The sequence below is a fragment of the Hippocampus bargibanti genome, linkage group LG07, assembly GCF_051943395.1.
Source record: "Hippocampus bargibanti isolate YZ-2025 linkage group LG07, ASM5194339v1, whole genome shotgun sequence".
Taxonomy (NCBI): domain Eukaryota; kingdom Metazoa; phylum Chordata; class Actinopteri; order Syngnathiformes; family Syngnathidae; genus Hippocampus; species Hippocampus bargibanti.
In genome coordinates, this window is record NC_142740.1 from 9,150,982 (window position 1) to 9,172,772 (window position 21,791).

The following is a 21,791-nucleotide window of genomic DNA, read 5'->3' on the forward strand; positions in this document are numbered from 1 at the left end:
GTTTGGATTGGCGACCAACGGGTAGCGCTGTCAGCCCTGCCTGCTGCCTCGCAGGTGCTGGTCGTTCCCAATCAGTGACAGTCAAAAGGACTCCCGGCACGACCATTCGGCGTCAGGTCATTGTATGCTTTGTGTATGCATTGTATGCAGTGCATGTGTTTGTTTCTTCTTGGCAACCTTTACTCATGGTCTTTATTTGATACTTTGTATTTTTCTGTTTGAATGACTTTGATGTTTTAGATTTTCTTCCTGTTCACTTTATTTTAATACAATTTCTCAAACACAACCTGCTGCTCCCCCCTGCCTGCTTTTTGGGATCCACATCTGCCATCACCACCTCGCAAACCGTGACACTATTTAAATGTTAACACATTTCCATTGATCAATTCAATGACATTGGTCATCTGTCAGCCACCACAGTGTAAGATAAGGACTGCTCAAACAAGGGACACCATATCACAGTCACAGTGTAATAGTTTTTCTGAAGTTATTGTGCCCCTTTTCATGCTCATTAATCTGGGACAATTTTATTGAAGATACATCATGAAATGATTTTAAATAAAATATTTATTCAAAGCAATCTCTTGGCAAACAGAGAAGCTAATAAAAATGCAGGTACTTATCCCCCTCTTATATACCGAAAATAAAAGCACTTTCGGAGCCCCTAAAAATTGGGGAATTAAAATACTTTACATTTGTATCACAAATCAATATGAGACAAAATTACATCATAAACTGTACAAAAATAAAACAGTTCTTTTAAAAATTGTACATGAAAAAAAGTGGTATATGCGTTTTCTTTGTTGTGTCACTGGCCAATCAACCTTTTTTTTTTACACATCAGTTCATTTTTTTCTGCTGGATGAAATTCATATTTACTGGGTGTCTGACATGGTGAACCATGGGCAAGATTGGATTCGGATGCATTCCAGAGCCTGAAGACAGATGAAGACAAATTATGATCTGAGGCAAGATAAGAAACTTGGGTATACAGATTTAATGATAACATGGCTTAAAGGACAACTGACACCATTTTTTCGTTTCCTAACTGACATCAGAAAAACGTTTTATAGCATCTAAAATACCCAAAACACGCAGTCTGATATTTTTAGTCAAATGCAAAACACAAATAAAAATGACTGAAAGTGTCCCAAAACTGCCACAAAATGAGCTTGGAACTGGGGAGATTCAGAAAGTCCCGCCCCCTTGTTCGTGACGTCACGCCGGGATACTCCTTCACAAACTGCCTTGCACCAGAATCAAAACAATGGCTTCAGAGAGTTCAGATTCGGAGGAGATGCTTTCTTGTTACTCATCCAGTTATGAATATGATTCAAATAGTTCTGAAGAGGAAAGCATAAATGTTTGAAATCGATGAAAGAAGTCCTTCCGTATCAATTCGAGCCGCCTGGACTCCAATATAGCGCCCAGAAAATGCACAAGATGGTGCACATGCTCCGTTGGAAATGGGCTGATTTGTCCGCTGGGAATTTGTGCAAACTTACACCTTTATGCGTGTTACCGCAATTGGCTGCGACACACAACGATTCCCCATCGCATTATTTATGTAGTTTTCCTTCTAATTTCGCCATCAACACGGAGCAACACGATGTTTTCAGACCAAACAAAGTACCCAAATTGCATTTTGTGTCGCTTCCTCGGTCATGGGCATTCTCTCTGTGACGTTATTTAGGGGATCAGGATCAACTCGAACAGAAGACTTCCTGAATATTCAGCGCGAGTCTTAAAGGACAACCGACATCACTTTTTTGTTTCCTAATTGACGTAAAAAAACGTTTTCAGAAGGTCCCGCCCCCTTCGTTCGTGGTGTCTTGTCCAAGACGTCTTGCCTTGCTCGAGAATCAAAACAATGGCTTCAGATTCGGAGAACATACTTTCTTGTTACTTATCCAGTTATGAATATGATTCAAATAGTTCTGAAGAGGAAAGCATACATGTTTGCAATCGATTAAAGAATTTATTCCGTGTCATTTTGAGGCATCAGGTGGGAGGGGGAATGTCGCACCCAAAAAAGGCAGAAGATGGCGACAAAGCTCCGTGTGGAAATGGGCTCAACATTTTTGTCACAACACACAAGGATTCACCATTGCGTTATTTATGTGTTTTCCTTCTAATTTTCGCCATCAACACTTATCAACACGAAGTTTTCGGACAAAACAAAGTACCGCAAAATGCATTGACGTGAACGAAAGGACTACTACAATGTGTCCTTTCTCGGTCAGGGGCGTTCCTTCAGTGACGTGACGACTCGTCACCAACTCAAAAACAAGACTTCCGGAATATTCAGCGAGAGTCTTAAAACGTAAAATAGTTATATGCGGTGGAATATTTGTAACATACGCTCAGTATAAGCCATTTGAAGCAATTTTACAAATTATGGACACAACTTGTCCAGAGACGTCGGTTGTCCTTTAAAATGTAAAATATAGCATATGCGGTGGAATTCTTGTAAAATGCGCTCAGTAGAAGTCATTTAAAGTGATTTTACAAATTATGGACGCAACTTGTCCGGGAATTGTGGGAGTTATGAGTTGTATAAAATAATAAGCGGACTGAGTAGGAAGTTAATTTGTTTTTTTGTTCCTTATCTAAGCATGAGTTGGGCATATTCTACGCAACCTCCATGTGTTGTTTTTGTTGTTTTTTGAATAGTAAAAACTAAAATTGCTCTTCAGTTGTTAAAACTGTCCTGATACGGTAAGCATATAACTTACCTGGCTGGTAGCCACTGTTTCCCTGCTGGATAAAATTCTGGGGCATTCGGTATGGGCAGGAAGGTGACAGTGCAAACTGGGGTGCTTTATTGTACTCCCATACTTGAGAACCCTGGCTCACCCCAATAAATTGGGATGGGTGGCCCAACTCTAGAAAGAAGAGGCATAAAATAATACATCACCATCATTTTTCTATGACTCTTTTGGCTTGGGGGATCTGTTGACCAGAAATTATTGGATGTAGCAACAATTTAATGGAGGCTCAGAGAAGAACATTTGGCAAGCCCCTCGCTGCCCATCTTTCAAACTCACCATTTCACTCAGCACAACTCAGACTTAGTCTGAGTTGTACTGCTTGGTGCTTTCTTATGTTTGGTGTATTGCTTTATTGCTGTGTGTGTGTGTGTGTGTGATAGTTGCTCCATGTACAGCACTCGGTATGTAGAGATGGCTGTTTGAAAGTGCCGATAAATACAGTTAAGTTGAGTTCAGTCAATAAAAAAAAGTTTCAAGTTTGTTCAGTCATTTACATTGCATTGTAAAACACTGATACAGTGATACCTTGGCTCGCGAACTTAATTGGTTCCCAGACAGTGTGTCAGGCGAAAAGTGTGTATCCCAAAAATTATTTTCCAAGAGGAAACCATTAAAATTACAATAATCCGTTCCCAGGTCCCCATAAAACATTATTTTCTACTTTCTAATTTTCTAAGCCTTAACACTACACAAAATATACCTTATTTGTGCATATTAAATGTGCTATGGTATTATAATTAAAGAAATAAACTGTACTATATAATAAAGTCGTTTTATTTACCATTGTCATGGTCATTGATACCTTGATGGAATGGAGTGACCATTTTCATCAGCATTAAACACTTGATGAGGAAAGTAGCTTTCTTCTTTCACCATCTTGAGGAATAATCCCTTGGAGGTGCTTTCGCTGTGATAATTTTACCTTGTTTCTCATCAATTGTGTTCTGTTTAGCTGGGTTGATAGCTCTTTGCATCAAGTGTACAGATGGCTTATGCGGGTTATTTGTGGAGCCTGATTGATGGGATATTTTAATCTGCCAGTCTACACTCTGCTTTTGAACTATCAAAGTTGAAACAAGTCCAAATGTCACTGTTTTCTATCCATTTTATCACTCTCTCTCTGTCGTCTGCCTGTCTGTTTAATGTTCAACCCCCCTCACTGCTGCGTTCTTGACCAATCACGTGGCTTTAACCGAAGACTGGGGGCGGGGAATAGAGGACAAAAACAAGCCGGCTGTCATTTTCTTGTTAGGAGAACGGGCTCGTTCGCGAACGACACATCACTCATTGTGGCAGCTCTGTGTGTATCCCGAAAAATAGTTGGTATGCCAATGTAAAATTTTCATAAATTTAACGTTCATAAACCAACATGTTTGTAAGCCAAGGGGTTCGTAAACTGAGGTATCACTGTATTTGTAGTGGAGTTGATGATAAATCTGTCTTGATTTTTTTTTTCTCTAGCACATCACATTTTCATAATAACAATAATATGTAATACAATCTGTTTTCGTCAATGGATGCTACAGCTTCGTGTTTGCTTTTAACATTTAGGTTGCAGTAGACGTGCACATTCCACCATGACATCCATGATCCACTGCTGAAAAGGATGCTTTGATCCTCTCCTCTTTCATCTAGAACTGCTCATATAACAAAGAGGGTACAGCAAGTACTGAAGAATGAATGACTTTCTGTGTCTTTGTGTTGTCATATTAGTTGTTATTTTTGTTTTTCCCCAAGATGGCGGCACGTGAACGTGCAGCAGCTCCTCTCTCTCCGGGCAGATTGGCATTTTCATGTTTATTATGTTTATCAAAGACATTATAAGTGCCTTGCACGCTGGGTCCGAGAGGACAGTAATTTCCTCTGCGCTGTATGTCATGGATATTAGCATATTTGACAATAAAGCTGACTTTGACTTTTGACTTTGATACAGTCGTATACATTTAGTTGGCAGGTTATGGCGAATTACAATCAATTAATTGCAGTCATATTTAAGGTGTTTGTTTTTTTTCCAAAATTGCATTCATCTAAATTTGAATCTTGAATATTAAGTATTCAAATGTTGATTAGATCAATTTTCGTGCAACAAGCTTACTTTGCTTGAGTTGTTGGAGGGTACAACAATGGTTACTCAGACCCTGAAGTGGATACCGATTGGCTGTCACAGTTTACTAAATCTGATTGGCTTCTATCAACGTTGGGAGGGAAAGTAGAGGCAAGTGAACGGACATTCTCAAACTGAAGTCACCACAGAAGCTAACAAGTAAAAAGCAATTGGAAAAAAAAATCACCGAAATGAAAATGCGGCTGACTAAAGTTATTCCTAGAATTTTTAAAAAGAGAGACTAAAAATAGCTACATTGATCATAGATCATATATATATATTTTAACGTTTGAATGGAATTCATATTTAGTAATAGTTATGAATTAAGGGTTAGTTTTCCAGCATCAACTCATACATTTAGGCACACATCAAGCCATCTCTGATTCAAATGGACGTTTATTTCAGACCAATTAAATGAAATTGGACCACTTGCCATTGTGTATCTCATCTATCAAGCACTAGTTAAGAAATTGTGAACATTCTAGCATCTTTATGATTGCTCATGGAATTTTCTGACAAAATCCAATAAAAACCAGTAAGTAGTACCTGACTTGACCAGGGTGCCATTTCCCAGAAGTGAACTATGTTGCGCCAAATGGTTGAGCCAGTGTCCTTCACGTCCTGGCCTGGCAATGCTCAGCGGTCTTCCAGTCGGTCTTGCAAAAATGATACTGGGATCATCAAGTTTGACGGCATTGGGGCTAACCCCTGAGCTCACAGCACTTCCCGATGCTGAGCAAAGAGCCAATTTCAAGTTTGGTGGGGAGTGGGCGGTGGTTGTGTTTGTGCTAAGGACAGGTCTGTGGATGGGCCAGGAGGGAGAAGCGATTTGAGCTGGGTGGTGAGGCTTTCCCTGCAATGGGTGTGACTGGTGATGGTGGGAGGGAAGAGGCCCTTGGGCAGCCATGGTTACAAGTTGATACTGGCCAGGGTGGGACGAGGTGAGGTTGAAAATGGAAAGTGGGATTTGGGGGTGAGGAGGCTGCTTCTGGGGACCATAAGAAATTGGTTTGTTTTGGGAGGGCTTGGGAGAAGTGGAGGACCGAGAGGAACTTTGAGACACAGGTGTGGGCTGTGGAGAATAAGGTGGAGTCTGGCGACAGTCAGACGAAACGGGGAAGGGGAGGAAATAACCAAATATAACTTGCATACTGTTCGTACACACTCAAGAAGGTAAAATTTGAAACAGCAACTGCTCATTCAATTTGGAATCTTTAAAACAAGTTCACATTAGAGCACAAGCACACACACTTGTTTGGGTTGGTACAGTAGCGTGCATTTGGTGGAAAATACATTGGTGTCCATACAAATGGGTGGCCACTTTGTGACTTGGTATGATCAAATCAAATTAATTGTTCATAAATAAAATCTTGGATTTTTTTTTTAAATACATTTGGGAAACAATTTTCATTCACAATTCAACAAATGTCACTTTTTCAAAATTAAGTACAGTGATACCTCGGTTTACGAACTCCTTGGCTTACAAACTTTTCGGTTCATGAACTTTAAATTTATGAAAATATTACCTTGGCATACAAACTTTACCTTGGCATACGAACTTTTTTCGAACACGGAGCTGCCTCAATGAGTGGTGTCGTTCTCGAACGAGCCCGTTCTTCTAACAACAAAATGGCAGCCGACTGTTTTTGTCCTATTCCCCGTCCCCAGTCTTCGGTTAAAGCCACGTGATTGATCAAGAACGCAGCAGTGAGGGGAGGTGGTTTAAACATTAAAGAGACAGGCAGACAACAGTGAGAGTTTCAACTTTGATAGTTCAAAGGCAGAGTGTAGACTGCAAGGTTAGAATATCCCATCAATCAGGCTCCACAAACAACCCGCAGAAGCCATCTATACACTTGATGCAAAAAGCTATCAACCCAGCTAAACAGAATACAATTGATGAGGAACTAGATAAAATTATCACAGAGAAAGCACCTGCAAGGGATTATTGCTTAAGATGGTGAAAGAAGGTTACATTCCTTATCAAGTGTTTAATGCTGATGAAATCGGCCACTCCATTCCATCAAGCCATCAATGACCATCACAAAGGTAAATAAAATGACTTTATTATATAGTACGGTTTATTTCATTAATTATAATTCCACAGCACATTTATTATACATAAAATAAGGTATATTTTGTGTACTTTTAAGGCTTAGAAAATTAGAAAGTAGAAAATTGTGTTTTATGGGGACCTTGGGAACAGATTATTCTCATTTTAATGGTTTCCTATAGGAATTTTTTTTTGGGGATACACACATTTCACCTTACACACTGTCTGGGAACCAATTAAGTTTGTAAGCCAAGGTATCATTATATTTGTTTTGGAAGCAGTGACTGTTTGCAAAATGAAGCTGGGTTTTTGAACCGAAGCAAGATTTGTTCCAAAATGTTACATTTCTTTGTTCAACAGATTGCTTCAATGTTGATGTATTTATTTAGTCTTTTTAAGGATGTTGACAACAGTGACTATTTATTATGTGTGCGTGCAGTGGTTAACCATGTGAATGAATCAACTATTTAAATTAGGTTAAAATTTCTTGCTACTCACACTCTTCGAGGGCAGCCTGGCTCTTCCAGGGTCTGGGGCTACCTCTGAACCACTGATGGACTGAGAATTCACCAAAGACCGCACAATGTGAGTAGCTGAAGAAAAATATTGTGCAGAATAGCTGTTAGAATTTAATGTCAGTACTAAGGTGATTTTGTTGAGCACCTATTTGAAAAATAAGAGCGCACATAAAAAGTACAAACACTTAAAACTATCGATCCAACCATTTAGCGATCGGCTTGATTCTCACGAGGGTCACGGATGTGGAAGGGGCTGCTGGAGCCCATACCATCTGTCATCAGGCAGTAGCAGGGGACACCCTGAACCGGTTGCCAGCCACTCACAGGACAAACATAGCCGGACAACCATACATGCTCACAATTACTTGTAGGGACAATTTAGAGCAGGGGTGCTCAAACATTTTCATCATGGAAGCTACTTTTGAAATGACTAAGTCAAAATGATCTCCCCATTATATTTATTGATAAATATGTTGAGGATTCTTAAAACATATGTTGATGTATAAATCGCATATGTTGCAGGACACACCTATGGATATTTGTTTCAAATTACCTGAGTTCACTCTGATAACTGGCAGATGAGATAAACGAAGTTTGAAAATGTCATCGTGAAAAAAGTCCTCCTCCCATTGATGAACGAAATTGATGAATGTTTTTCCTCTTACTTGGTCCAGCTCCTCCACTCATTTTTAAGGAAAAAAAACGAGTGAAGAATTATGATGTAACTAACGACTAGCTTGTTACTTTGCAACGCTCTAATAATGAGATGTTATCTGATTGGTTGTCCGGTGTATCAATCAAGTGAAGGGATGGCTGATTGGACGTCAAGTTTTTTTCCAAACAACTCAACTTTAGTTGTGTAATTTAAAACAGATTCTTTTCTTACAGACAGTGTTTTTTAGGTGTTCAATTACCTGACATTTCAGGTCATTGAACACCTAAAAAACACTGTCTGTAGGAAAATAATCTGTTTTAAATTAGATATAAAGTCGACAGGATGAACTTAATACAACTACTTATTTGTGTCGTGTCAGTTTATGACAATGTCCCATCACCTTATAAAGCGATCTACCACTAGTACCTTGGAGATTGACTGGTAGATCCCGATCGACGTATTGAGCACCACTGATTTAGTGTTCAACCAGGGTGCCATGCATGTTTTTGGAATTTGGGAGGAAAACGAAGTACCCGAAAAAAAAACCCACGCAAGCATGCGGAGAACATGCAGACTCCCCACAGGAATGCCGTAGCCTGTCTCGAACCCACGACCTCAGCGCTGTGAGTCTCACATGCTAAGCACTTGAACACATGACTGCCAAAAAAAAACCCGCAAGTGTCGCTACAATACATTGTGTGTGTGTGTGTGTGTGTGTGTGTGTGTGTGTGTGTGTGTGTGTGTGTGTGTGTGTGTGTGTGTGTGTGTGCGTGTGTGTGTGTATGTGAGTGTGTATGTGAGTGTGTGTACAACTTTTTGATTGTCACACAGGCGTTCTGGTGATTCTTATTGTTCACTGTTTGAACAATTCGAAGGGGTCGCGACATCTGAGAAAAGGATTGATGGACACGGTGGCCACTTTGCATATCATCACCGACGTGACCCATGGTCAAGGATTTCGACAGCACATTCAGACCGGAAAGACACCGCGTGGAGCTGGCGGATGGCACACAATGCAGCGGAGTCATACAGAAAAGGAGAAATGATGAGGTGTCTTTGATAGACATCAAGGACAAATACATAAAGTGACGCTGAGAGACGTTTTAGACATTCCTTCATACCCCAGGACATTTTCTCTGTCAAGAAGGCGACCACCAACGCAGCCATAGTGGTATTTAAAGAAGGCAAAGATGCACTGATTACAAAAGTTGGGAAAAAATATGATATACGTGTGTATGGAAAGTTGTTCTCTTTACATACTGAGAATGAGCCTCAGGACAAATGTAATACATGTCGCGATATACAGGAATGGCATGAGGTATTAGGCCACTGCAATTACGATGATATTCTTAAATTGCAGAAACTGGTTGATGGCATGCAGATTAAGGTTAAAGCATGTAAACCTGAGCAAGAGTGTGAGGTGTGTATTTAGGGGAAGTTCACCCAGAAAAGAAGTAGGAATCCTGATACAAGAGCCAAGAACCCTGTAGAGTTGATACACACTGACGTTACAGGCCCTATGCGCACCAAATCTATTGATTGTCATAAATATGCAATATCATTTACTGACGATCACTCTGGTGCCATTTTCTAAAGAAGAAAAGCGACACAGTAATAGCGCCAGAAACGTTCGTAGCAGATGCATCCCCCGATGGGACAGTGAAGCGTTTGAGGTCAGATGGAGGAACAGAGTAGACAAGCAGTGATTTCCAAACACTGATGAAGCAAAACAAAATCAGACATGAGATGTCAGCTCCCTATTCGCCGCACCAGAACGGGACAGCGGAGAGGGGCTGGCGTACTGTTTTTGAAAAGACAAATTGTATGCTAGGTGAAACCAAGCTTCCGAGAGAGCTTTGGCACTATGCAGTACAAATGGCAGCACATGTATGCAACATTAATTTGTTGTGCGTTCTGTATGTAATATGTGGAAGAGATGAAACATTCTAATGGTTTCCCCAAATTCTTCAAGGCCCCCAAGAGGAAACTATAACTACACTGTGGCCCGCAGCAAAAAATGACTTTCACACCCTTGATGTATTAGAACAGGGGTGCTCATTACGTCGATCACGATCTACCAGTCGATCGCGGAGGTAGTACTGGTCGATCGCAGCGTGACGGTAAAAAAACATTTGTCAGCCTATCAAACGTCCCGTCACTTGATTGACATACAGGGTAACCATTCAGATGACAACTGAATTTTTACCTTTAGGTCGCCGTGCAAGCGTAAACAACGGCGCTAAACGCAGCAAAATTTACAAGCTAGTCAGCGAATTACCTCAGATTTTAAGCCCTTGCTAAAACATATGGTGATCAAAATGAGTGAGAAACCTGGATCAAGTAAGGGGGTAAAATATATTACTTTCATACGGAATGGGAAAATGTGGAGCGGCATTTTCGGACTGTTCATGGAAAATACGACATTGACTTCCCGCCGAAAAGCCAGCTGAGAAAGAGAACGGTGGACGAACTAAAATCCCAGTTGTCCGGACAGCAGTCATTTTGCACTCAACGTACTTCAAAAGCGAAAGCCGCCACCGAAGCATTGTTCCGGGTGAGTCACGTCATCGTTAAAAACAATAAGTCCTTCCAAGACGGAGAGATGGTAAAAGAAGCATTCGTTGAAGCAGCTGACTCCTTGTTCAGAGACTTTAAAAATAAGGCAGAGATATTATCTTCAATCAAAGCTCTGCAGCTGTCAAGACATACAGTTACACGACGCTGTGAAGTCATGGGTGAGGATTTAACCCAGCAAATGTGGAAAGACATCGGAGATTGTGAGTGTTCTCACTGCTGAAGTCCAGTGCTCATGGACAGTTCTGTAACTTACTCACACAGGAAAAGTACCCCAACATGAGGAAATGTGCTACCTCCTTCACTGCATTATTCGGCTCCACTTATTTATGTGAGTCAGCCTTTTCCTACATGAAGATCATTAAGTCCAAATACCGTTCCACCATGAATGATGAACATTTGGAAATGTGCTTGAGGCTGGCTGTCAGCAGCTACTGTCCGGACTATGCATCCCTGGCTGATTCAATTCAGTGCAAGTCATCAAAGTAAACTCAGGTAATTACAAAAAATGTTAATAGTTATTTATTATGTTATGTACATGTAGTTATTATGTGTGTTGTGCAATATTGGCTTATTCAGTTATGCAAGGTACATCAACATACATTGTACATACAAAGAATCCTTAAAACATTTGAAAAAAAAATGTTTTGCATTTTTGTCGTGGGTAGATCATTTTGACTTGGTTGTTTTTATAAGTAGCTCGTATGCTGAAAAAGTGTGAGCACCCCTGTATTAGAAGTTAAAGAAGACATTTTAATCAGGAGTGTTCATAACTATGGAGGGTAGTGTAGGGCGATGTTTACCTGGTGCCAAGGCCGTTCTCTGCTTGAGATGGCGATACTCTGGGCAGTCTCTCCTGACATGACCCGTGTCCCTGCGCTGAAAACAACGCCTGTCTTTTTGCTCCCGCTCTTCATCTTTTACATCTTCATCTTTGTCATGTTCTTTCCTTTTCATTCTGATGAAAAAAATTAAAAACTCAATTACAACTCAATTGCATGGGAGAGGTCACAGGCCAGATTCTGCTTGTCCATTGTCTCTTCCTGAAAATAGAACTTATTTCATTTTTTGCAGGAGTGGTTGGTACATAACTCCTAAATTAAATGCCAGAATGAGAGAATGATTGAATGAATGAATGAATTACTCCGAAGCACGAAGCAGGCTTCTGATTGGCTGCCGTGCCGAGGATGCAAATTACTCATGAAAGATCCTTCAAAGGGTGCAGTTCGATCCAACTATCAGCCAATAACGTGTCTCTCCACAACATGGAAGTTCATGTCAGGCATCATTGCGGCTAAGAGGACACATGGATCAATACACGAGCGAAGCACAGAAAGGCATTGGTAGATATACCAGAGGCACCAAACATCAGCTGTGGATTGACAGAATAGTCGCGCAGACAACCTGTGCACACAAGAAAGCCTATGACTCGATGCCACAAACATGGATCACTGAATGCTTGGTGTTGACCGTTGTAGTGGATGTCGCGGTCCCAAGTGATGGAAAGATCAGAAAGAAGGAACCCGAGAAACTAGAGAAAAACCAAGGGCTCAGAGAGGAGTTCGCTCTCTTATTCACCATCCGACTACATTTCTTATTTCTCAAGCCCAGATGACATCCCGAATTCACTGCTGTAGATCCTGGTTGTCTGGATCAAGAATTCAATGTCCCTTTCGCTCTTACTATACAGCTTTACGTCATCCATGTGGAAGAGGCGACTGATCGTAGCTCCATTTCTGAGGCGGGAGCCATCGCCTGTCTGGCCGATTACTTGGCTTAGGGGGTTCGGGCCCATACAGAACAGCGGTGGGGTATTCAAAACAACATCAAATAAATGATACTGGTGGTTACTGTTTCACAATCGAGATATTGTTTGAAAAAAAAATCCTGATCGTGACAAGGCTACCCATACAGCATCGACTAAAATGGTCATGTGATTGGTTTCCCTGCAACCAGGCTTAGCAAATTTTCTTGAGGGAATCCTGCATGGATTGGAGCCAATTCCTCTCCTCTAGCCAATGTAATTTGCAGTTATAGAAGTAATTTACATTTGTGAATGAGATTTATTGCCAAAATCCAACCTGCGTTTCTTGTGACAGTCCTTCATGTAGTGTCCAATCTTTCCACAGATCCTGCAGCATCTGTCATTTGGTGCCAACTCGCCATCTGTTAGAACTTTTGCATCAAAGAAGTAGTCCTGTAGCAGGAACAATGAAACAATTCAAATGGTTCATTTTAGGGATGCACAGTCACTGCTTGACAAATTTAGCAACTATTGGACCAATTTTGCAGTGGAGGAAATGATGTCACGCGCTTTAGTCCGAGAGCAACAAAACGAACCAGTAACAAGCGATGCATACACCAACAGTGGTCTGGTAGGGTAGGATCAGATAATCAGAAAGCTCTCCGAAAGGCTGAGATTCAACCTGCCCATTTCAATCAGGTGTGTTGCAACAGGGAGACTTGGAAAACATGCAGGACGATGTCCCTCCAGGAACTGAGTTTGACACTACAGCTCTAAGGCAAAACCTCTGCTGCATGGTGCAGCATCTAAATATTGTGTGACATTCACCACTTTTTTAGATTTTTATTTCATTTCAAGCCAAGGCTACTTTATAAAGACATATTTACCAGAACTCCAAAAATGTCAGAGAATGTCGCCACACATGATCATTCTCTGACAGACAACTCCTGAGATATTACTTTTACGGTGGACAGTAGTTCAATAACTGTTCAGCTCAAACATATCAGTTATACTCTTGATAATCACTATCAATATCACTAGGTTGGTTGTAAACTGCATTACTTTCATCTGCCGTATCTGTCCTATCACGCATAAAAGAGCAAACATGTCAAACTCGGGGCATGGAGGGCCACTGCCCTGCTTGTTTTCCAGCTCTCTAGGCTGCAACACACTTGATTCGGGTGATCAGCTCATCAAACAGCTCTGAAGCAGCATTGGAATGATCTTGAAAATTTGAATCAGGGGTGTTGATCCTAGGAGAGCTGGAAAACAGGCAGGACAGCGGCCTTTGAGGACTGAGTTTGGAGACCCCTGCGTTGGAGACTGTAGAGTTTGCCATACCGCTTCAGTACCAGGGGCTGGATAGAAGGGAGTTCCAAACAGCTTTCGGCCATTTATGAAAGCCTTCATAATAAAGTTTGTCACTGTAGAAGAAAACAGATGGTTTAAGAGAAGGAAAAAAATATGCTTTTTGGTTGTGCAACTATATTTTAACATGTATCGATTTTCAGGAGTAGTTATTCACCTTAAGGAATTTGGTAGGCTTATCAGAAGCAAATTATTAACTTCATTGAGTTCATCATAAAATGACCTAAAGTACTGGTTTCATAAGCCAATCTTGAAATATTGTTTTATTAAGGGGTGAAAATACATACTTTTGCGAGAAACTCCAGCACCAAGATTATGACTCAAATCAAAAGGATCTAAGATTAAAAAAAGACAAGTAGGTGAAAGCAAGTATTTTAAGCATGTTATAGCAGCTAAACAACCATTTTCAAAAGGGCACCTTCGATTGCAATGCATTTGCTTGTCCACTGCTTTTCAAAGGTAGTGAGACGTTTCTTTTGGCGGATGCTGATGACATGCTCTTTGAAGTCAAACTCTTCGGTATAAAACCGCAGAAGGCCCAACCACAGCTCACCCACAGATTCTGTGTTCAGCTCCACCTGAGAGGTATGGCGCCGTATGCGCTGTGTGTACAGAAGTAACAAATGGCGCAGAATATTTAAGGGAACACTTTTTAACGTTCCTCCCCAAGTAAAAAATGCAAGATAAAATGAATACCCCCCACCCCCAATCTCAAAAGCTAAGGCAAGTCTCACCAAATCTTCAAGGTCATCGAAGAAGAAGGCATTCCAACCATCTACTAGTCTCTGTGGAACACTCGTTCCTTCAAAAATCTAAAGAGACATGAACAAGAGGTTTGGCAATTTTTAACCATAAAGCTAAGCCGTCATCTTCACCTTAAATTCCCTATACATTTAATGTGTACCTCCTGCAGGACTGGGATGACTGGAGGTTGCCTCTGTTGCAGAAAGTAAAGCACCATCAGTATATATGCATAGGATGAGAGACTCCCTCTGGATGCATCTCCAATGTCACAGCGCTGTGGGCACAAAGTTAATTTGTGACAAGGCAACAAAATTGAAATACAAAAAGGTCACCATCATTTCGTGGGAGGAGAGTAAAATTTCTGTCCACGAGGATTTGCGTTATAGCCTGCGGCACACGTTTCTAGTGGATAGGCCTGTTGTAAAAAATGCATTTCATGGACAATTCATCGAGCCTACTGAGAAAGAATTATATTCTGGAGGGCATAGAGAAGCATTTTTAAATGACAGTTAACAGGGTGCAAAAGCCAGTGTCTTATTGTGCCGTCCCAAGCCCAGGTAAATACAGAGGCTTGTATCAGGAAGGGCATCCGACGTAAAAACTTGGCCAAAATAACCAACTACGTCCAAGGCTGTGCTGTGAATAGCCTGATGCAGAGCTTGCCAGTCAACCAGATGCTCGGGGACCTTGTCGAGGTTTTCAGCAAGGAGATGTTGATGGTTGGCTTTGATGGTGGGGCTGTTAAATACCGCGTAGTTGAGCCTTTTGTTGGGAGCCTTTCGTGGGTTGTATGCTCATGAGCAGGTTGGATCTGGCCATAAGGTGGTCAGTTCAATACTCAGCTCCATGCAAGACACAGTGATAAGGACATCCTGTATGTCCTTTTGACGGAAATCACATAGTCTAGGACAGGGGTCGGGAACCTTTTTGACCAAGAGAGCCGTAAAAGCAAAATATTTCGAAATGTTTTTCAGTTACACGCACGCACACGCACACACACACACACACACACACACACACACACACACACACACACACACACACACACGCACACACGCACACACACACACACGCACACACACACACACACACACACACACACACACACACACACACACACACACACACACACACACACACACACACACACACACACACACACACACACACAACTACACGCACACACACACGCAAACACACACTCACACAGATATACAATATATGTGTGTGTGTGCGTGTGTCTGTGTGTGTTTGTGATTTCAACAACAAATATTGTGTGACATTCACCACTTTTTCAAACTTTTATTCCATTTCAAGGTGAGGCTACTTTATAAACACGTATTTAGCAGAATGTCGTCACTCATGATCATTCTCTGACAGACAACTCCCAAGGCATTCATTTTTCCATGGACATGGACATCTGACAATCATTATGTTCAGCTCAAACATATCAGTTACACTCTTGATAATCGCTACCAATATCATGTATCTCTAGGTTAGTTGTAAACTGCATTAGTTTCAGCTGTCGAATCTGTGCTATCATGCATAAGAGCAGACATGTCCAAATCGGGGCCTGAAGGGCCACTGCACTGCTTGTTTTTCAGCTCTTTCGGCCGCAACACAACTGATTCAGGTGATCAGCACATCAACCAGCTCCGAATCAGCATTTCAACGATCTTTAATCTTTGAATCAGGTGATAAGACTTTCTGGAAGTAAGTTATGTGGTCAGACGAAACAAAAATCGAGCTGTTTGGCCACAATGCCCAGCAATATGTTTGAAGGAGAAAAGGTGATGACTTTAATCCCAAGAACACCATGTCAAGCACGGCGGTGGTAGTATTATGCTGTGGGGCTGTTTTGCTGCAAAAGGAACTGGTGCTTTACAGAGAGTAAATTGGATAATGAAGGAGGATTACCTTCAAATTCTTCAAGATAACCTAAAGTAATCAGCCCAAAGATTGAGTCTTGGGCGCAGTTGGGTGTTCCAACAGGCCAATGAGCCCAAACACACATCAAAAGTGGTAATGGAATGGCCAAATAAGGCGAGAATTAAAGTTTTCGAATGGCCTTCCCAAAGTTCTGACTTAAACCCCATTGAGAACTTGTGGACAATGCTGAAGAAACAAGTCCATGTCAGAAAGCCATCAAATTTAACTGAACTGCTCCAATTCTCTCAAGAGGCAATCAGAAGCTTTCTAGAAGCTTGTGGATTGGATGTGCCTTTATTCGTCTCACAGTGGAGAAATTTACATTTCACAGCAGCAAATTTGCGAAAGGAAGAGGATGGCGACCAAAAATCGCCTAATTGAAGTGAAAATGGCCATGGGACATGTTACCAAATATTAGCGCTGCTGTATGTATATTTTTGAACCAGCAAATTTGATCACTTTTTTTCTGGATTGGATTGGATTGGATATGCCTTTATTAGTCTCACAGTGGAGAAATTTACATTTCACAGCAGCAAAGTGATGAAAGGAATGAAAGTAGAAAAACAAAATACATGAGCTGCTGGAAAGGCAGCCACTCTTGCGGCGCCGTCTTGAAGTCAAAATAACAAAAAAAAAATAATAAAAAAAATGATATGACAGCATAGAGTTCACCCATATTTAAAGTCATTAAAAAACCAAACGTCATGAATGTTTTTTTGTGACAAAGGAGTATCTGCTCGAATCACTCTATCACAGAAAAATCAGAGTTCTAGAAATAAAAGAGAATGAGGCAGACTGTTCGCAAAACAAACACTGTTCGCAACACAAACAAGTGTACGCTCAATGGCAGGGTTCTCATAGCAGAGCAGACCCTGCAAGGCTGGAAACTGAAAGATTCTGGAAAGACATATGGGAGAAGGGGGTCGCACAGCAGTACACAATGGCTGGTGACTCTGAAAGAGGAGCACAGCAACCGCCCTGAACAGAACCCAGTTACCATAACAGTGGCAGACATACAAGAAAGAGTCAAAGATATGAAAAACTGGATGGCACCAGACCCGTGGCAGATCTTCACCAACTGGCTAAAGAAACTCATAGCACTAGCAGTACCAATTAACCAGTTGCTAATAGATGGGACTTACCCAGAATGGCGCACCGAAGGGTGAACAATCCTGACCAGGAAGGATCCCTCAATGGGTGCAGTACCATCCAACTATCGGCCTATAACCTGTCCCTCCACAACATTGAATCTCATATCAGGCATCATTGCAGCTAAGATAAGTGGACACATGGATCAATACAGTCAAGACCAGCTCCTAGCATGGCAAGCTAATAACAGGCTAGCGACCGTCAAACCAGACATCCCGGACGAGCTGAAGAGGAGAAAACGGGGATGTCAGGGCGAGATTTTTGTGATGAATTGTCCATTGAACTGCATCCCAATCGCTGCAAATATTGCAAAGGACCTGTTGGGACCCGCAAGGATCCAAGATTCACCCAGAAAACAGTCAAGTTTGGTGGAGGAAAAATCATGGTTTGGGGTTACATCCAGTATGGGGGTGTGCAAGATCTGCAGAGTGGATGGCAACATCAACAGCCTGAAGTATCAAGAAGTTCTTGCTGCCCATTACATCCCAAACCGCAAGAGAGGGCAAATTCTGCAGCAGGTTGGTGCTCCTTCTCATACTTCAGCCTCCACATCAAAGTTCCTGAAAGCAAAGAAGGTCAAGGCTCCAGGATTGGACAGCCCAGTCGCCAGACATGAAGGTTATATGTCTGGGGTAAGATGAAGAAAGAAGCTTGGAAGACTAAACCGAAGAATCTTGATGAACTCTGGGAGTCCTGCAAGACTGCTTTCTTTGCCATTCCAGATAACTTTATCAATAAGTTAATTGAGTCATTGCCGAGACGTATGGATGCAGTTCTCCAAGCTCACGGGAGCCATACACGATATTAATTCTTTTTCTAAGGCATCAAGACTTTATGTTCTGACGTTATTGTAGCATATTTGCGTATTCAAAATGAAATATATGTATAATTTCTACATTATTTTTGTATGCGACAAGGCTTTTGTCCAAGCAAAATCTGACCTTTCTGTCCTAATTAAATCATAAAACTCAATGACTGATACAAAACTTTATTTTGGTATAATGAGCATAATCTAGAGGCCTTTGTCTTTCATATAAGCCATTTCTGATTCCAATAGATCAACTACAAGTCAAGTTATATTATTTGTTGATTTGTTGTTAAGATATTTGTTGTTCCTGCAACTTGGATAAGCGACAAGACTCTTGTCAGTGACTGATGTGTCTGTGTGCATGCGTGAACCACAGTGGAGACCTCCAGAAAAAGGCGCGCAATACAAAATCTAATTTACAGCATCTCTGTCCCAACATTTCCAACATACCTGCAAAAATGTTCGCATGTACCGTTGTTCGTAACACGAATGCTCGTAAATCGGGGCGTGTCTGTACACTTTTTCATCAAACCAGTCTGTCAAAGTGGTTTGCCTGCTGGGATTTTTGGAGTCCAGGTGTCAGTGGTCAGCGGTAACACATGATGCACATGATGCATGTACCAGAAACAATGTCAAATATCAATCAAACACGAGGACCGCAGTGTCTAATCTGGTCACCTCCTGTGGTAGTTGATTTATTATCTTGAAATTATTCTAGAAATGGAAAGTTGATCAGAGTACTATGTTTTAACTGTTGTTTTTCCAAACAAGTGTAGTTTTTCAAACAATTAATTACGGTTGACTTTTCCTGTAATGTGCATTGTTTTGTATTTCTGACATACCTTTGCAAAGATCTTCATCATATATCCCAAGAACTGCACTCGCTGATCCAGGGCTGCATACATAGCCAGCATTCTGGTGTTATGCTGAGCCTACCAAACATTTGTGACCCAAATGTTGCACCAGTGTCTCCAAAAATAATGGTGTAAGATTAGGCTTCTGTCACTCACCAGAGTATTGTAGAGACTGATGTCTCCCTCCAAACCACTTTGCTTGTGTTCAAACTTCACAATAGGCACTTTGGCTGTTGTAATAGGCAAGATGTTCCTCAGTCCTGATGTTGGAACATTATTAGAGAACACAAAGTCAGATTACAGGTCACAAGAACGATACTGGTGACGGATGAAAATAATTATAATAATAATAATTAAAATATTTCAACACATCAGCTTTCTGGGGTGTTCACAAAATCCAACTTCCAAATGACCCAAAGTGATCAAGTGCTCATCATTGGGACTGATCGAAGACAGTGTGAAAAGCATAGTGGGAACCTAAATCTTGTAGCTCGATAGCGGGCTTTGAGGGGCGGGGCACATGCGCATTTTATGACAAAACAATTAATTGGAAGAGTGGGGAAAATGATCAACCAATGAAATGAACGCCACATTATTTAAAGGATTTTTAAAGGCTTTTTAAAAGCTTTTCCTCAAAATTAATGACCATTAAAAACATAATTGTACAATTTGTAATGGATTTTTATGAACTTTAGGGAAGTATGGGAAAACATGCAGTTGTGTGCAGTTATTAATAATACATTTTATTTATAAGCACCTTTCTGAACTCTCGAAGGAAACTTTACAGGCACAAAGACAAGAACAATAAAACCACAGATAAAATTATAAGGAATAAAAGAAGAGATTAATCTACTGAATGTGATTGGATTGGATTTGCCTTTATTAGTCTCACAGTGGAGAAATTTACATTTCACAGCAGCAAAGTGATGAAAGGAATGAAAGTAGAAAAACAACATACATGAGCTGCTGGAAAGGCAGCCACTCTCGCGGCGCCGTCTTGAAGTCAAAAGAACAAAAAAAAAAAAAAAACAAATAATATGACAGCACAAAGACAATATGATTTTAAATAGGTTAGTTTTCAGATGGGATTTGAAGGTGCGAAGAGAATCAATACTACAGATGTTGGATGGAAGTGAGTATGGAAGCCCTGCACCCCATGGCACCCCATGGTGTTCAGATGATTAGTATCTGAGGGAACGAGAAGGATTCAAGTTTCTGTCTCCCATATGAATGAAATTTTCAAAATACTGTAGTCCCGACGTAGTGTTTTAAGATCATCAAACAAATGTCACGTTTCAGTTTGCGACCAACGAATTGTACTGTCGGGGCCGTCCTGCAGCTGCACAGGTGTTGGTAATCAGTGCCATTTAATAGGACTCCTGGCACGAACACTCAGTGTGGGATCATTGTTTGCTCCTGTCATGTTTTGCTCGTGTTTGTCTCCACTTTAGCTCATGCTTTACCCATGCTCTCGCTCTTGTCCATGGTCATGTGCTCACTCATGTTTCGATCACTGCTAGTTTTTAGCGTCAGGCATGGTTGTTTGTCACTTTGCTTGCTTTTGTCAAGTCTGAGCTCTGGATTTATGTATTCTTTGTTTAAAATACAATTCCTCAAACCTTGCTCCTCCCTGCTGCCTGCATTTTTGGGATGCACCTCCGCCATCCCGCACCTCGTGACAACAAATGTACAGGTATATCACAAAATCGTCACTCCACCCAGAAAAAACAAATAGCACATAAGGCAATTTTCAAGTGTTGATTTTAATTAGGGAGGAAAAAAAGACAGGTAGTCGAGTGGTTAACGCATCAACTTCACAGTGCAGAGGTTCAATTCCAGCTCTGACCTTCCTGTGTGGAGTTTGCATGTACACCCTGTGCCTGCATGGGTTTTATATAAAAACAAATCCTCGTCTCACCACTCATGGGTGGTGTCTGTCCCCCATTTTAGCTTGGGTCCTCTACCAGAGGCCAGGAAGCTTGAGGGTTCTGCGCAGTATCCGTGCTATTCCCAGAACTGCGCTTTTCTTGACCGAGATATCCGATGTTGTTCCCGGGATCTGTTGCAACCACTCGTCGAGTTTGGGGGTCACTGCCCCGAGTGCTCCGACCACCACAGGCACGACTGTCACCTTTACCATGCAGGCTCTCTCCAGCTCCTCTCTGAGCCCTTGGTATTTCTCCAGTTTCTCATGTTCCTTTTTTCTGATGTTACCATCACTCGGGACCGCTACACCCACGACAACGGCTTTCCTTTGCCCTTCATCTATGACCACGATATCTGGTTGGTTGGCCATTACCATCTCGTCAGTCTGTATCTGGAAGTCCCACAAGAGCTTTGCTCGGTCATTCTCTACTACCTTGGGAGGTGTTTCCCATTTTGACCTTGGGGTTTCCAGTCCATACTCCGCACAGATGTTTCGGTAAACTATGCCAGCCACCTGGTTATGGGGCTCCATGTAGGCTTTCCCTGCCAGCATCTTACACCCTGCAGTTATGTGTTGGATTGTCTCAGGTGCCT

At 41.4% G+C, this 21,791-nt stretch overlaps 1 protein-coding gene across 14 annotated transcripts in view; it reads right to left on the reverse strand.

Annotated features, from left to right (window-relative positions):
* Positions 1 to 549: 549 nt before the first annotated feature.
* Positions 550 to 21,791, reverse strand: part of tut4 (terminal uridylyl transferase 4) — a 78,668-nt gene continuing 57,426 nt past the window's right edge. For 10 of the 14 annotated variants that reach the window (XM_089000520.1, XM_089000516.1, XM_089000517.1 and 7 more), the window contains 13 exons: positions 19,428 to 19,531; positions 19,260 to 19,349; positions 14,692 to 14,805; positions 14,522 to 14,599; positions 14,206 to 14,389; positions 14,075 to 14,122; positions 13,761 to 13,843; positions 12,757 to 12,872; positions 11,479 to 11,633; positions 7,427 to 7,521; positions 5,422 to 5,968; positions 2,736 to 2,885; positions 550 to 935 (listed from right to left, as the gene is read on the reverse strand). In XM_089000520.1, coding sequence (XP_088856646.1) covers positions 841 to 935; positions 2,736 to 2,885; positions 5,422 to 5,968; positions 7,427 to 7,521; positions 11,479 to 11,633; positions 12,757 to 12,872; positions 13,761 to 13,843; positions 14,075 to 14,122; positions 14,206 to 14,389; positions 14,522 to 14,599; positions 14,692 to 14,805; positions 19,260 to 19,349; positions 19,428 to 19,531 — 1,859 coding nt within the window. In that variant the 3' untranslated portion in view covers positions 550 to 840. Of the gene's footprint in view, positions 936 to 957; positions 1,344 to 2,735; positions 2,886 to 5,421; positions 5,969 to 6,038; positions 6,545 to 7,426; positions 7,522 to 11,478; positions 11,634 to 12,756; positions 12,873 to 13,760; positions 13,844 to 14,074; positions 14,123 to 14,205; positions 14,390 to 14,521; positions 14,600 to 14,691; positions 14,806 to 19,259; positions 19,350 to 19,427; positions 19,532 to 21,791 lie in introns of those variants that run through there. The other 4 variants (XM_089000518.1, XM_089000519.1, XR_016115519.1 and 1 more) reach the window with 4 other exon arrangements.